This window comes from Zalophus californianus, chromosome 1 (genome assembly GCF_009762305.2).
Source record: "Zalophus californianus isolate mZalCal1 chromosome 1, mZalCal1.pri.v2, whole genome shotgun sequence".
Lineage (NCBI taxonomy): Eukaryota > Metazoa > Chordata > Mammalia > Carnivora > Otariidae > Zalophus > Zalophus californianus.
In genome coordinates this window covers 59,345,292-59,362,646 of record NC_045595.1, presented here as the reverse complement: position 1 = coordinate 59,362,646, position 17,355 = coordinate 59,345,292, and the positions used below count along the sequence as shown (strand labels likewise).

Below are 17,355 nucleotides of genomic sequence, written 5' to 3'. Positions count from 1 at the left end.
GGGTCCCATCAGGGCCCCAGGAACACTCTAGGTATTGCACCCAGAGGGATTCCATGCTGACAGTGGGGTATACCAGTGATGGCGCACTAAGGAGCAAACACCCTAGTCAGCACGGCAGGTAGGCACCACCACCCCAGAATCCAGAAGAAGGTCAGTGCACGTAAACCAGAACTATGTCAGGAGCTGCCCAGAAAGAACTGGGACCACGAGGGAAACACAGCCATTGTCATAAAACTCCTACCAAAGTGGGATGAAAGCAAGGTCCTGGTTCCTCCTTCCTCCCTCCACCTAATCTCCTGCCCAATGCTCCCACTGGCCAATCCTGGCTGGGAGCCTAGGAAAGACAGTTCCTGTGAAGGTCAAACCAGCAAGCCGGGAAGGGTGACTCAGACTTCACAGAAAAAGGCTGTACAGGAGGTCCCAGGGTGACAGGCTATGGGACAGAGTACATCCCCGGGCACCATCCACAGCTCAGGACCACCAGGGCACACACGTCTGGCCAAGGACGGCAGGCCTGGGCTCCTGGGGCGTGGTTCCCACCTCTGTCAGCTGAACTCTAAGAGCCAGGGGCCTGAAACCACATAGACACAAAGCCCTGCCATTGTTTTCCTTATTCTGCTCCAACAAAAGGCTAATTGAAGGTAGTGATGAGCAAAACCTACATGGAATTAAACGAAGCACTGGGTCCTCCAATCAGCACTGGGCTGTTTTACAAGAATCCTTGCGTGTAATCCACACGACCCCCTAGAAAGGCAGGTCCTGTACTGCCCCCCATAACAGAGGAGGATGCTGCAGCAGAGAGTTTAGGCGCTTGCCCAATGCCACTGCAACCACAGGAGCAGACCTCAACTGCATTCCAGACTCCTGAGTTGGTGCTCTGATCCCCAGACGCTGCCGCTTGGCACTGTCACCACGAATCGCCTCACGTGGCAGCACAGCTCTCGAATGTGTGGCCAAGCCAATCACATCTTTCATGAACAAAGGCCTCCTCCTCACCAGGGCTAGGGACCTGCCCGGGAGGGCTCTCAGCAGACTGCCAGAGTCAGACTTCCACGCTCACTTGACAGGGAGGTGGGAGGACCTGCAGGGGAACAGGCACCTACCGAGGAGACATAAAGGAAGCGAGACATGCACTCCAGCAGGGAACAGCGTGGGGCAGGATAAAGCTAACAGAAACCAAAGTAAGTGACAGCGGCTTGTCAGGAAAGGGCAGGCCTAGAGGACCAGGACTGAGAAAATCCTTATCACCTGCTCACTGTCCCGGGGCAGGACACCTCAACTCGCAGTGGATTTAGGGAGAGGAGGTCCCATTTCTCCACCACCACAACTACCAGGAAGTTGGCCGCCACCAAGCCCCTGTACCCTGCTTCGGGAGATCTCTGGCTATGCCAGCCCTCAAAACCACAGCTCCCGTCCGGGGACCACATGGAACCTCGGCCCCACGGGAGCAGTGACCAGAGATGGCTGTGGCCTTGGCCACAAGTGTACTGCCAGGAGGCTCACGGCTTGAAGAGCTGCTCCAGGCAAACGTGTTGTGCTTACCCTAGCCACAGGGGCTAAGCCTGGGCAGGTGAAGGTCAGCAGCGCAGAGGGAGCCACCATGGGCAGCTAGAGCAAAATCACCTAGTACCTAAAGCAAAGACAAGACGGAGGGCCTCCCCACAGCCTGCAATCCACCTGGCTTGCCGTCACAGGCCCTACCTGCCATCCAGGGTGCCTAAATGGAGTTCGTGGGTAGTGAAAAAGCCCCACATTTTCCCACACCACCAGGGAGGGTTTTCTCCAGTTGCAGCCCGAACTCCCCATCCACCCCACTGGGGAGCCTCATGATACTCAAGGTCATACTCTACTCTTTCAGGAGTGCCTGTGTCAATGTTCCCAGAATTCTCTTCTAGAAAAACAGTTACAACTGCTGCCACTGCCCAGTTAACAGACAGCCCGCACAGGGGCCTCCCTCCTGTCTCCCTCAATGTGGCCCTTCTGCTCTCAGCATGGCAGCAACAGGAAGAAATGGGAGGAGCCTGGTGAGAGATGCCCAAAGATTTTTCCTTTAATGTGAGAAAAAAAAATTAAAAAAAAATATATATATATATATACATTTTATAAAAAATAGATCACTGACTTAATTTCATGGCTCAATCCAACCCAGTTAGTCAAACATTCCAGTGGCACAGACCGGCCAGTGGCACCAAGCAGGTCTATCACCTTGCCCTCCATCTGCATGCCCATCTTCCAGTGCTGGACAAGCTGGCGATGCTAAAGGAGCCACAGGGGGGCCCACTCCATGCTGCCTGGCTCCTGCCTGTGCCCTGCTGCTCTCTTCACCCCTTTCTAGGAAGGGAAACCAATTCCAGACTATTCCTGTCTCAGTTTACAGGTGAAGCAGCTGGAGAGCCCACCCAAGTGCCCCAGGTGCAATCCAAAAACCTCCATTGGTACACTTCATCCCGGGGTGGGGGTGGGGCAGAGGGGACAGCTGTTCCAGTCCCCACTACCTAAATGGGGGGTTAATATGTATTTTGTAATTGCGTAGTTCATGGATTTTCAAACACAGAAAATAAAAATGATGAAAAATGATTTAAAAACTCAACACTCAGAAAAAACCACTAACCATGCAAGGGTCTGTGTTCTACCATTTTTGTTTCTGTGCAAATACACAAGTATGTCTACCAACACCACACCCAGCATTTCTCACGAACGCGGGACTTACCAAAACTATGCACCAAGTGTGCAGCTTTCCTGGTAGAGATGAGAGATAACTATTTAGGAACACACAGTTCGGCACTGAGCAGCGGCACATGCCTGTTTACGCAGATCCCCGGGTATTTCCGTGAGATAAGTTACAACATAGTCATTTCACAATTGAACATTATGCATATCATCTGGCTCTTGCAAACAGTATCAAGTGACCATCCAGAAATGTCACACTGCATCCCTACGTTCCATGCGCACCCGTGTGGGCTCTGCGTTTCCTTGCCTGTGGAGCACCAAGCACAGCCCCTGCTTCGTTTGTCGGCGGCCTTCTGCACAGCGCCTGCTCATGTCCCGTCCCCATTTTTCTACGGAGGCATCCATCTTTCCTCTCATTTCAGGCTGTGTATGCTCATTTAAAACCTTTCAGTGTCCACTGACCTCCAAGGCCTGTGCCTCCGCTCCACTCCGGGCATCGCGGCCCACTGAGCAGTGAGTGCACTGGGGGGAAGGGCTCTGGTGGCCCAGCTGTAGAGCAGGCTGGTGGTCAATCTCTACCTGAGGGAGCTGTTGTGAAGATGAAATGCGCGCTAAACCACAGAAAGCGCACAAATGAGGACAAAACGAGTGCTGGCTATCCAGACAGCTGCCCATGCTTTTAAAAAACCTTAAGCCTCTCATCTTCTTTATCCTATATGGAATTTTAGTCTTTTCCTCAAAAGGCCATTACTCATTTGCTGATAATCAGAAGAGCCACCTTGACAACACACAAAGAAGAGTGTGTAGGTCTCAGGCCTATCGATCAATGAGCGTCCCTGTGTCCTGGCCTAAGGGACACAGCACCACCACAGTTTTTCAGTGGTTGTCACCTGTGAGATGTCCCCACAAACACAGGGCAAATCCTCCAGGATAGTTTCCCATGCAGCCTCAGGAATCCCTGACCACAGGTTCCTAAGCAAGTGCTCCGAAATCCCCTCAGAATTTCTAATGGAATTGCATGAAACACTGTGGGAAGAGTTAGCATGTCTACAATAATGACCTCTTTCTCTCCCAAGCCCCACAACTGTCAGCAAATCTTGTTGGCTCTATCTTCAAGACAGATCCAGGATTTACCCACCTCTTCCCACTGGTGGCCACCATCTGCCCGTGGCCACGGTCATTTCCTACTGAGGACTACAAGAACCCCCTACCTGCTCTCCTTGCCCCTTACAGTTTATTTTCAGAAAAGCAGCTGGAATGATCCTTTTCAAAAGATCATGTCACTTTTCTTTTTTTAAAGATTTTATTTATTTGACAGGGAGAGACACAGCGAGAGAGGGAACACAAGCAGGGCGAGTGGGAGAGGGAGAAGCAGGCTTTCCGCTCAGCAGGGAGCCTGATGTGGGGGCTCGATCCCAGGACCCTGGGATCATGACCTGAGCCGAAGGCAGACACTTAATGAATGACTGAGCCACCCCAGCGCCCCACTTTTCTAATTATGCCTCTTTGTCTCCCCATCTGCCTCGGAGTGAAAGCCAAAGTTCAAACAATGACCTGAGGCCCTAAGTAGCCCTAAACTTAGCCTGGCCTCCCACCAACTCTCTGACCACTTCTGAAAAGGCCGCCCTGGGCCTCCCCACTCTGACAACCAAGGCCTTTCTGCTGAGAGCACTTTCCAGCCTCAGGCTCGAAGGGACTTTGCCCAGATCTGTCCGCAGGGCTCCCTTCCTCACCTCCATTGTCTCCTCCTCTGTTGAGGCCTCTCTCTACCCTATTAAAAACCACAAACCATTACAGACCCGTTTCCTTGTTTTATTCACATTTACCATTTGATTTACTGTTTTTGTTTATCCAAAGCTCCCTCCGCCCCCGCCTCAACTCCCATATCAAAATGCAAGCAGTGGTGACCCAGCGTGGCACTCAGCAGGGATGCTATCCAAACGGAGTCCGGACATCTGGGAGCATCATCTCTCAGTCAAGTTTTGTTGTCTTCTCCTCCTCCTCTATGTCCTGTCCACTTAGAAATTTCCCCCTAGTTGGTCTGGAATTTTTTTGCTACTGTGCATGAGCTATTCTCTCCACTGCATTTCCTAACTAGCTACTGCTGCCACACAGGACACTGCTGATGGTTACACGTTTATGTTATAAGTGGTCACTTCAATGTCTTTTAAGTTCTAACCAGTTTTCAGTTGATTCTATGGGGTTTTCAAATAAGCAGTCAAATTATCTCTGAAGTTACTGTCTCCTCCCTACAAGTTCTTATTTTTCTTGATTTCAATGGCAAGAACCTCCAGAGCAATATTAAACAGCAAGGGTAACAATGAGAATAAAAGTAATTCTGGTGCACATGTGGAATGCCTTCGGTAAGTCACCAGTAAGTACGATGTTGGCTCTTAGTTTGGGCTATGGGATCTTTATTACATTCCTACTTCTACCAATAATGGATACCAATTTTTTCAATAAATACAAAATCTACTGAGAAAACATAACCTAAGTACCAGACTTCCTAATATTAAATCACTCTCAAGCTATAGGACTAAACCCCACTTGGTCAGAATGTTAAAATATTTTGCCAAATCATAAGTGTATTTTATTTAGAACATTCCCCATGTATTTTTGTAAGTCTTCAATCTACAGCTCTCCTTTTAGAGGTTATCCTTGTCAGGCTTTGGTATCCAGATCATGGGGAGTTTCCCCTTCTCCACAGAGCCCTTGAATACCATTTAATGTACATAATTCCACAGAAGAGTCGAATCTTCTGTATAACCATCAGGTAAGCATGAGCCTCTGAAATACTAACTTCATTTGGGGGTTGCTAAACTATTTATACTCTTCTTTTTGAATAATGTGATTTCTATGGGAAATTATGCATTCTACTGCAAGTACTCCAATGTATTACCATACAGTTTGCAGGCTATTTACTTTCCACTCAATCAGTGGAATTCACTTATGCTTTTTTACTCTAGCTAAAACCACTCAGATGGAGGGAGACACTAACAGGTGAGGGGCTGTACCCACTGAAGGATGTTTTGTTTGGCCCACAGAGAATGTTTTTTAATCATGAATAGGTTGCACAATCAATGTCAAAATCTGGATCTGACTCTCCTTAGGTATGTTCTTTTTCCATCTTGAAATAAGCAGGGGGAGCAGGAGAGGGAGAAGCAGGCTTCCTGCTGAGCAGGGAGCTCAATGCGGTGCTCGATCCCAGGACCCTGGGATCATGACCCGAGCCGAAGGCAGACACTTAACTGACTGAGCCACCCAGGATCCCCTAATTTCTTTTTTTTTAAGATTTTTTTAATTTATTTGACAGAGAGAGACAGAGAGGGAAAACAAGCAGGGGGTTGTGGGAGAGGGAGAAGCAGGCTTCCTGCCGAGCAGGAAGCCCAATGCGGGGCTCGATCCCAGGACCCTGGGATCATGACCTGAGCCGAAGGCAGACGCTTAATGAATGATTGAGCCACCCAGGCACCCCACTTTTCTAATTATGCCTCTGTCTCCCTTAGCTTCCGTCTGGCTCTGGTCACATCCCTTGCCTGCATACCTAACAAGAAGCTGACACTGACTGCTTTTAAGCACCTCACCTGTATCATCTCATTTAATTCCCACAAGAATCCTGAGTAGGTGCTTTTATTAACCATTTTACAAAGGAGAAAGTAAGCAGAGAAGCTGCTTGTTCAATTCACACTCATAACTGGATGGTGATCCAGTTTTTCTGTAACTATCTATAATCAACTTTTATTTCTTTTCCCAGAGTTTAGTAGGTTCTTTTGTTTTCCAAGTAATTTTTACTTTTTTTTTTGCTTTTTTTAAAGATTTTATTATTTGAGAGGGAGAGCGAGAGAGCAAGAGTGCAAGAGCAGGGGGAAGGAGAAGGAGACTCTCCGCTGAGCAGAGAGCCTAATGTGGGGCTGGATCCCAGGACCCTGGGATCATGACCTGAGCTGAAGGCAGACACTTAACCGACTGAGCCACCCAGGTGCCCTTATTTTTTTTGAAGATTTTTTTTTTAATTTATTTGACAGAGAGAGAGACAGCCAGAAAGGGAACACAAGCAGGGAGAGTGGGAGAGGGAGAGGCAGGCTTCCCGCTGAGCAGGGAGCCCGATGCGGGGCTTGATCCCAGGACCCTGGGACCATGACCTGAGCCGAAGGCAGACGCTTAACGACTGAGCCACCCAGTGGCCCCAAAGCGTCCCCAATTTTTACTTTCTATTTTACCATGTTAGTGTCAAAAAGCATGTACTGCCAGGTTGGGTTCTTTTCCTCCCTAAGACTTTGTTATGGTTTTCCTAATGGCCTAGTTTGTTCAGTTTAATTTCAACAAACATCCCATGGTTATGGAGTAGGATCTATTAAATCAATTTTATTAATCCCACTGTAAACATCTTCCATATCTGTATTTTTTTGTGCTTAATCTTCAAATGAGTTAAATTACCCATTTCCAATATTGCTAAATTTTCATTTATCCAATTCTCCTAGATTTCCATGTTTTTACTTTATCCTATTTGATATTGTAAGTTTTCATATAAATACTCACATGTGTGGTTAGAAATCTTAGTCTTGATGTGAACAGCAACCAAAAATAGGGAAAATCTTCTCTGCCCCAATTGTTTCTTTTGAATTCCACACCTATGACATTAGTATTGACCCCTTGTGATTTTTGTTTTATCTGGTCTTAAATTTTAACCTTCCTAAATATTTCCATCTAGGGTGTGCCTCTTTTAGACAATGCAGAATTGGGATTTTCCTTTTTGACTCAGTCAAGAAAAAGGGCAGTCAGTAGGTTTTGCTGTTTACTGTGTCTTCCTGTAAGTCCTAACCGTTCTTTCCTTTCCCCAGCTTAGAGACAAGAAAGGTACACATCTATTCATAGTTGGTTACATTAAAAAAAAAAAAAGTTTGTTTCGCTATCAGATTCAAGAATGAAAGTTTCTCTTTGCTTTTTTATGTTGAGAAAGTATTCTTGGTTTATTTTGAGGGGGTAAACCACAATACTAAAGATAAAGAAACTGGCATAATTTTATTTTCTATATGCAATAGCAACCCAATGGGAATAATCTTGAATTTTAGACCCTATACCTTATTTTTCAAATCATTCAGACTGCACATTTTATAAGAATCAGTATGTGCACTCTGCACTTTACAGTGATAATAAAATCCCAACTGTGTTTAAGTGACTTAATTCCACTAAGTCCTGTTTCCCTTCAACTTCTCTGTTTAGACTTACTACACAACAATCTTCTAATCCTGAAACCCAAAAAGCTCCCAAACCCACATTTCCCCCGCCTAAATTTGGTGCCAAAAATAATTACCAGCCAACACCTGACCTGAACTCATATTAAATGAATATATTTAACTGAAAAGTGCTGATGTAGTAACTGAGCATGTTAAGAAATACAGAATAAGTTCTCATATAAATACTTACATGCATGGTTACAAATCTTAGTCTTGCTTACCTTATTACCATTCTAAAACGTGAAATATTTTGAATTCAAAACACAGCCAGCATGTTAATGTACATGAAGATATTTCCTAGCACTGTCTGCTGGGAGGGCCTAGACACAATGACAGCTGAGTAGCAATGAGCAACAACCACACGGAGCACCCAGACCTTGGTTTCTAATACATTTTCCTAATAAAAGGAACAGCACCCCTTGGGGGAGTGGCTGAATACTGGGCTGGAGCAGGGAAAACACCGATGGTGCCAGAAAGTAGGGAAATGCCCCCCTAAAAAGCCAGGGCACGTCGAAAGGGCACAAGAATCCAACCAAAAGAGCTCCCAGTGGTGAAAGCTGGAACAATCTGCAGCAAAATAAATACTGATAATACTCATTATAGTCCAACATTCCTTATAACAGCCTAAAGGATAACCACCTTTGAGTCCATACTGATATAAGTGAATAAATGAAGAAGAAGAGACACCTTTTCTTTACGGAAATTGTCTAATAAATGTACAAGAATAAGGGGGAAAAAAATCATCACTAGAACATCACAGTAACAAAATCTACCCGTAAGCACTGAATTGATGGGAGATTTAAGGAGAAACAGGATATTTGTACAGAATGCAGGGGCAGATTAACCTTGCCCAAGGTCAAGTCTGGCCTTTGCCCCTGGCTCCTGAGAAGAAATCACAAGGTCCTTGGAAAGTCCTACCTGGGAAGCATGTCTGTTTACCTGGGAGTTCTCAGCTACTCCAGAGAGTCTAACAGTGTGACTTACAGTGTAGGTCTTGGGTCACAGTGTCAGCTTGACCTTCGGAGGGGCTGGAGACTAAGTCAGCCTCATGGACAGGCAGCCATCTGTGCAATCAAGACCTGATAAATGTCTGGACATGAAGACCAAGGTAAGCTCCCCTGGTTGGCAATACTTCATGTATACTGTCACACAATGGGAGAAGTTAGCATTGTCTACAACTCCAAGGAGAGGCTGATGGGAAGCTTCACACTAGGAACTTAACTGTAGCCTGCCCTATGCCCCTCCTCTTCCCTTGGCTGACTTTATTCTATATCCTTTCACTCCAATAATCTATAACTGAGTTCTGAGCCGTCCTAGAGAATTAGTGTACCTAAGAGTGGTCTCGGAGACCCTTGAACTTTTCTAGCTGGTGTCAGAAGTCAGGGTCATCTTGCAGATCCCTGAGATTTGCACATCATCTCAAAGTATCTACCTTAAAATAAGTTATTTATTCAATGTAAAAGAAAAAACAGTAACTTCATGATGGAGAAATCTGGCAGACAACACCTTAATCAGTGATAATGGTTAACATCACCTGTAATATGTTTATTGCATGGACCCCAATAAGACACAATGAGATAGGTACCTCACTTCTGGCTCCAAAAAAATCCATCACCTCAGCCTAATAAACAAAGCATCAGGCCCAAGCAGAGTAAAGGACCAGCACTCTTCAAATGTATCATGAAGGGCAAGGAAGGCTGAGGAACAGACCCAGACTGTAGGAGACTAAGGAGTTGTGACAACCAAGTGCAGCCTGGGGCCCCAGAGAGGATCAGCAAAAGGACACCAGTGGGGTGCTGGTCAAATCCAGATAAAGTCTGCAGTCCACTCCCTAGGACTGTGGCGGTAATCACTCCCTAGCTTGGGTAAACGCGCTATGACTGTGGAAGATGGTAATATGAGGGGAGATTGGGTAAGGGTACTACAGCTAGAAAACACGAACGAGTAACAATATTCACAGAGTATGGCCAACTAGGGAATCATTTTTTCCACAAGTCTGAAAAAGTCTGAAGTTCTAGTAAAATAAAATTGCATGGGGGGGGAATAGAGTTGGCCCCAAAGATTCTGGAAAAGGGATTATTCCTCTATCTCTTGGCTGATGACAAGACTTCAAGAGGGCTTTTCAAGAAAGATATGTGGGGGGCAAAGATGTAAGCCTTCATAAATACAAGAAAATTCTTCTACTACATATATATACATTTGGAGGTTGGATATGTGGCAGGTTCCAGATTTCTATTTCCCCTTAAAAGCCTATAAAATGTTTAAATCAATGAGTGTAAAAAAATACTCTGACCACCACTGGAGGATGCAAAGAAACCAGTTCATTATTTTGAAAACTGATAAAGAAAAAGATTCATTTATCCTGACATTCCAGTATGAATGGACTTCAAGGTAAAGGATGGATGAGAAGCTGCTCTTTACAGAAATAGTCTAGCTAGTAATGAGAAATATCCTTCTGCAAACCCTCAGGAATTAATAAATCTAGTCACTGGTCATCAATGGCTGCTTACAACACAGGACAGACCGACCACCAGATATCTGGGACCTCTGGAAGAGCACCCCACCACTGGCAAATGAGTTTTGTCAACCCCCCGACAGCTAACCCACCAGATCAAAGTTCAATCAGATCAAGCCTCTAAATGTAATTACTGATTTACAGAGAGCACAGAAGACAGAGGAACCTGTTAAAACTACAGCATAGCGATGACATCAGGCAAATCTAGACTGGCCAACTCGACAGGACAAGCCACCCAGTTTCTTCCACAAATACATGGGAGAGAAACGGAGGAAGAGACCTATACATGTTAAAGATACTTAAGAAACATATCAAACAAGAGTTGTTCCAAGAGGAACTTACTTGGATTCCGATTTAAGCAGAGAGTTATAAGAAACATTTACAGCATTTGAGACAACTGAAAATTTTAACACTTGCTAGATATTAAGGAAATACTGTTATTTTTTAAAGAATAGCATATGACTATGTTTTTAAGAGACCTTCTTATTAAAAGATAATGCTGAAATATTTATAAGAACAATTAAAAATAAATAAAACCACCTCTACAGAGGCCACCCCAAAGCAATGCAATCAATGTAACACGTACTATATACCTATATACCTGAATGCTCAGTGTTCTTCTTCCTTCAAATGGAGATTATCCTATCAGGTTAAAAGCATCTGGCTTCCTTCACAGACTTTACCTAGTCCGTGCTGAATTCTTTTGCTCTACATATCTCCTCTCCCACGCCCAACACACACCTTCTTTTATTATCTCTTCAAGTGCCATCTGGACACTTTCTGAACTGCCCTGAACCCTTCCCGAGTCACACTGAACATGAACATGAACGACATCCGTTATAGGGCAATATCTGCTTTACGAAAACTGATTAACAGAAAAGAGGGAGTTAGGGGCGCCTGGGTGGCTCAGTTGGTTAAGCAACTGCCTTCGGCTCAGGTCATGATCCCAGAGTCCTGGGATCGAGTCCCACATCAGGCTCCCGGCTCAGTGGGGAGCCTGCTTCTCCCTCTGACCTTCTCCCCTCTCATGCTGTTTCTCTCTCTCTCAAATAAATAAAATCTTTAAAAAAAAAAAAAAGAAAAGAGGGAGTTAAAGAAGCCATGATATTAAGAACAGAAAGACATAAACTGTACTGCTAACCCTACATTGTATAATTCATTGTTGTGTAATTTGTACAATTCATTGTACATTTTCTCTGATTATAGAAATCACTATTTTTTTCAGAGAGAGCATGAGAGTGAGCACACACGTGTGTGGGAGGAGGGGCAGAAGGAGAGGAAAAGAGAGAGTATCTCCAGCAGACTCCCTGCCGAGTGCACTGCCTGACTCAGGGCTCGATCCCACGACCCATGAGTTCATGAACTGAGCTGAAACCAAGAGTCGGACACTTAACCGAGTCACCCAGGCACCCTACCCTTTGATACTAGTCAAACAAATTTTAGATAAAGAGACACATGAAATACACAGAAAATGGTATTAGAAGAAATCACTGTTACCTTTACAAAAGGATTACCACAGTCTCTTTAAGTACCGCATCCCTCTATTCCACTTTCTGGATGGACGGACAGATAGGTACATGAGGCCACAAACTAGGTCCGGTTTGGTCCAATGAGTGTTTTTTAAAAAAATTCCAGAAAAATTGCTGACATTTTGAAATGACAAGATTTCAACAGAACTCGGAACTGGATATCCACAATGCCATGTGCCACCCAGGGGCTGGCTCCATGGAACCTTGCTCCTGGGACAGCAGAAGCCTGTCCCCAGGCTCTTCCTAATGCCAAGGTCAGGGGCCAGTGGCCAGTTAGCATTAGGTTCACACCTCTGCTCTTCTGACACCTGGCCAGTCTGTTCTTTGTCCTAGCAGCCTGCTAGGCAACAGACATTGGAGTCTGTGACCACTAACTTTTGCACAGCTTTTTTTAGATAAATAAAACATGTCCATACTGATGCTGGAAATTTTGCTGATAATTTTTTCTTAAGTTCACATAAAACTAAGGAGTTGATAAAGGGCATTTTGAACATAAAAGTAACACAAAGAACATAGAAACACCTATTCTGCGTGTTTCTTCTGTCCTTAATTAAGGCCCAGGGTGACTCAGATCCCTCAATCCCCCAGCACACACAGCCTCACCTGCGTTGCTCCCAGTTCCTTTCTGCTTTTTTTTCTTGGCTAGTTGAATGGCTCGGGAATCAGTTCTTGCTGAGCCCCCACTTTCCTGAGACCAAAGAAAAGTGTGTCAGTCACTCGTTCCGAATAGTAAAGGAAGGGTAGCAAGGGAACTACGGAAATGTACTAAGTTTGCCTCCTGAACAGAGTAGAGTCCAATAATCTTTGAGGATCTCCAGCAAAGGTTCACGGAGAATCAAATGTTACATCCAATTATAGTGACAACTAAACAGAATGAGAGTTGGAACAATATACATAATTTTATTATCCAGAGAAGCAAAGTTTATTCCTCCAAAGTCTAAAACATATTAAAATACTTTACACAGAAACTGTTATAAAAGGAGTTACATACTTCTCTGCTGTCTGAAACAACCAGCCTTCCCTTGGTGGTTCAGGATTAATTAACTGCAGCACTTCTCAACATTCTCCAGCACCTGCCACACAACACTTGTACGGCAGACCCAGGGAGGTCTTATTTCATATACCCACTACAGAGGCCGCTCTGGTGGCAGGTGCCGGACTCAAAAGTTATATACACCAAAACAAGAACTACATTACTGAATTCAGAAAGGTTACGGAGGGAGCCAAACAGTATTCAAATGGGACTTCACTTCTGTAAATTTGTGAACGTTTGATAAGAAAAACAGCTTAATGCTTACCACTACAAAAAGAAAAAGAACATCCCTCAACAGCTTGTGGCATACCTGTAACCCATTCACCACACACCATCTGTGCTCAGAGAATCGAGGCAGCCCAACGTCACACAGCTAGCGAGAAAATGAACAAGGAGTCAGGATCAAGGTCATGGCGGCTCATCCTGCCTCCACCCACAGTTACGGTTCTGGAGATGCAGTGGCACCAAGGAACTATGGTTTCCCAAGGCACCAAGGCCCTCCACACAAGCCCTGCCTCCCCACTGACCTCTGAGCCTCGGCCATCTCCCCCTCTAGCCACCTAAGCAAAGGCTGCCAAGTATAGCTATGCCACCGACAAGTGGGAGCCATTAGAAAAGGTATGACAGACTGCTTCTCTCAGACTGAAAGGCTCATGGTAGATGGGTTACCACATCCCTCACAACTGATTCAAATTCAAAGGATTTAACTTTAAAAAATAAAAAACTGGGGTAAAATAAGATTTAACATTTTGAACAATATAAATATCACCAACAAATTTAACCTGTGCCACAAAGAAAAAACCTATTTGATCATACCCATCTGAAACTGAGGAAATAATCAGACTCTCCCCCAAGAATCTTTAATTAAATAATTTTAAATTAAATTATATTAAATGTATTAACTGACATAAATATAATTAAAGTATATTAACGGTCGAGCCTCAAAATTGGAGAAGTACTCTTATAAGCCTCCAGAAACAAAAGCTCACAAACCACTCCCTTTTTTCCTTGTTAATTCTAATTTGCATGGATTTAAAGTTTCCATTAAACCTGATGTCATGAGTCCTCTTCCTCTGGCCATTACTAAGTCTAAGGACCTGTTATTCCGTGAAAAGCACAAAGGCAGAACATTTCAACATTATGAAATACCCCATTTTTTTTTTTCAAGAAAAGAAACACATCATCACAGAATCACAGAACTCAAAAGGACCTTAGAAATCATCTAGCCAAACCCCCTCATTTTAGAAATAAATGAGAACTTAAGGCTCAGACAGGTAAGTGATTTCCTCAAGGTCGTAAAACCTAGTCAGTTCCAGACTCAAGATCAGAATTCAGATTTCCAGACTTGTAGTCCAGGGCTCCGTCTTTTCACAAACCAGTAAGAAATGTCTGCACATGAACGATTAATCCAGAACATCCTCAAAACTGAGTGTAAGAGAAGCGAGTTAGGCGGTGGTGACTGAATAGAGCACTTCATACCAAATAGAAGTTGCCGGTCCCCGCACTGAGCCCCGTGTCTTTCTGAAGACTGTGCTTTTCCGCAGGGCTGCAGAACACCGACCTGGGCACCACTCGGCTCCGTTCTTGCTGCCTCACGGTGTCGGGGCCGGGAGGTGAGTCCGGTTCCACTTTGATTGGAGCCAGCAGTTCTGGGCCACCGGTGTTTCCAGGTGGGGGGCTCGGAGAGGTCAGTGTGGTGGTGTTGCCTGCTAAATGACCACCTGAGGTCAAAGCCTGTGTGTCTGGACTCAAGTTCTTGACAGGCAGAGCTACCAGACAGCCTAATGCTCCTGCGCTTACAGTCTGCACGTCATCCACACCGAAGCTGCTCTGCTGAAGAACTGTGGCTGCTGTGCCAAGAACAAGAGGGCTATCCAGGCTCGGAGGGATGTCACTGTGGGCCACCAACACCAGCGGGTCCATGGGCCCCAAGGAACTATTATTAGCAGGAAGGTTCCCTCCGAGTGAGGCGCTCACAGAAGTAACATCAATAGTCAGGATTCCAGAGTTCAGCGCCTCATCTGAGGCCCCCGCCACACTACCACCATCACCGGGTGCATCAGAGAAGAGCGCTGCCAGGTCTATGTTGTTGAGCTCACTTTGGCCTGGGCTGCCAAGCTCACTGCTGTGCGTAAGAGAACTCGGAGCTCCAAGCTGAGGGAAGAGATCTGAAAGAGAAATGAACACTCCAGTTGTTTTATGCACTTTAGCAGACTCGGAAGTTTTGTTTGTGCTGAGACGTTATGTAGCAAGCAACCCTTCAAGGTAACATCAACATCTACTCCTCCTGTCCCTGCAGCCTGGTACATCAAAGGTGGCCACTCACTGAAGAAATGCATTGCTTGATAACCTATCAGGCATTCTACAGACAGTATCACAAATCCTGGAGCTCACAGGGATTTCTCCAGATAGGAAATGACCTGAGAGTCTAAATAACATTTCCTAAAGTGACATCAGCTGGTAATAGAAAGAGACAAGACTTGAATCCATGTCTTTCTGGCTTCAAACCCTATACTCTTTCTGCTACACAACAAGAACTGTGCTCAGAAGCCCGTAAAACCTTCCACAGAACACAAGTCTTCAGAAGTCAGAAACAAGCTGAACTCTGGCTCTGGGATATTTTTGGAATCGGCTGGTATCAGCTCGTGTCTCATCAAAATCTATGCCCCACTCCACAACTAGCTGCCATTCCAAAACAAATTTGAGTCATCTGGGGATGATCAGTGGGGGGAGAAAAAAAAAACTGTCCTGTCTGTCATGCTCTGGGATCAAGGCCCTGGCTCAAGGTCCCAACCCTAGAACTACAGAGAACTAAGACCATCAGCCCCCAGGCACTCTGGAGCTGTGTCCCCTCCATGGAGCTTCTCCTGATGGGCTCCCCCTTCTCCCCCAACCACTATATTTGCAACCTCCAACACTCCTTCCTCCCCCTAGGCCATGATCATCCTGAGGGTAGGGAATCTATCTGACCCACAATGTCTTTTCAGCACCAGGCACCAGCGCCTGGCCCCATTAATCACTTAATGATTACAGCAAAAATAATTTAGTAAATCCCTCTTTAGTCTTAATTGTTCACTCAGTCTCAGTTGTTCACATCACTCTTCAAATATTTGATTCTCTGTTATTCAATTAAGTAACATGAACAGGCTACCCTTGGAGGAATAATGAGCATTAACATACTTTTACAAAATTTCATTGAGGGGTGCCAGTCTTAGTTGGCAGAGCACATGACTCTTGATCTCGGTTGGAGTTGTGAGTTCGAGCCCACGTTAGGTGTAGAAATTACTTAAAAATAAAATGTTAAAAAATTTCAGGGAATATTCAAGTCAGAGATTTATACACCAGTACACCCAATCAACCATCCCAAATCCTAGGACTCTTCAAGCACCAAGTAAACAGAAAGATGGGAATACAAAGTATTTGGGTAAGGGAGCCAAACAAGGCCCTGAAGTTAATCCTTCCCAAGAAATTTGTAGCTGAAGCTTCTAGAAAATGTCAGTGCCCAGCCAAAGGGAAAAGACTCTCTCAGTTCTCTGGCTCTATTCCTCCTACACCAACTGTTAGCTAATCCCAAACTCATACCTTCCAGTGGTGGATACCAGCTCCAAGAGTGCCTGTTATAGTTCTAATGCAAACCTATGAAAGAAATCCACTACAGACCCTCCCAAAATAAATAACCAAATCCCAAGTATTATCTTCTTTAGCTGTCAAACTACTTCGAAGTTTAAAAATAGTATCAAGACACTATATCCTACTTAAAGAGTTTATACAACAAGAAGATCTAACAATTGTAAATATCTATGCCCCTAACATGGGAGCAGCCAATTACATAAGGCAATTAATAACAAAAGCAAAGAAACACATTGACAACAATACAATAATAGTGGGGGACTTTAACACCCCCCTGACTGATATGGACAGATCTAAGCAAAAGATCAACAAGGAAATAAAGACTTTAAATGAAGCACTGGACCAAATGGACTTCACAGACATATTCAGAACATTCCATCCCAAAGCAACGGAATACACATTCTTCTCTAGTGCCCATGGAACATTCTCCAGGACTGATCACATCCTAGGTCACAAATCAGGTCTCAACTGGTACCAAAAGATTGGGATTATTCCGTGCATATTTTCAGACCACAATGCTTTGAAACTAGAACTCATTCACAAGAGGAAAGTAGGAAAGAACTCAAATCCATGGAGGCTAAAGAGCATCCTACTAAAGAATGAATGGGTCAACCAGGAAATTAAAGAAGAATTAAAAAAATTCATGGAAACCAATGAAAATGAAAACACAACTGTTCAAAATCTTTGGGATACAGCAAAGGCAGTCCTGAGAGGAAAGTATATAGCAATACAAGCCTTTCT

General features: G+C 44.7%; 1 protein-coding gene across 4 annotated transcripts in view; it reads right to left on the bottom strand.

Moving 5' to 3' along the window:
• The window catches only part of ZXDC (ZXD family zinc finger C), a 105,423-nt gene that overhangs the window by 72,650 nt on the left and 15,418 nt on the right, over positions 1-17,355 (bottom strand). For 3 of the 4 annotated variants that reach the window (XM_027583204.2, XM_027583206.2, XM_027583203.2), the window contains exons 6-8: positions 14,464-15,152; positions 13,295-13,357; positions 12,555-12,639 (exon numbers count right to left, since the gene is read on the bottom strand). In XM_027583204.2, coding sequence (XP_027439005.2) covers positions 12,555-12,639; positions 13,295-13,357; positions 14,464-15,152 — 837 coding nt within the window. The remainder of the gene's footprint in view (positions 1-12,554; positions 12,640-13,294; positions 13,358-14,463; positions 15,153-17,355) is intronic. The other variant, XM_027583205.2, reaches the window with a different exon arrangement.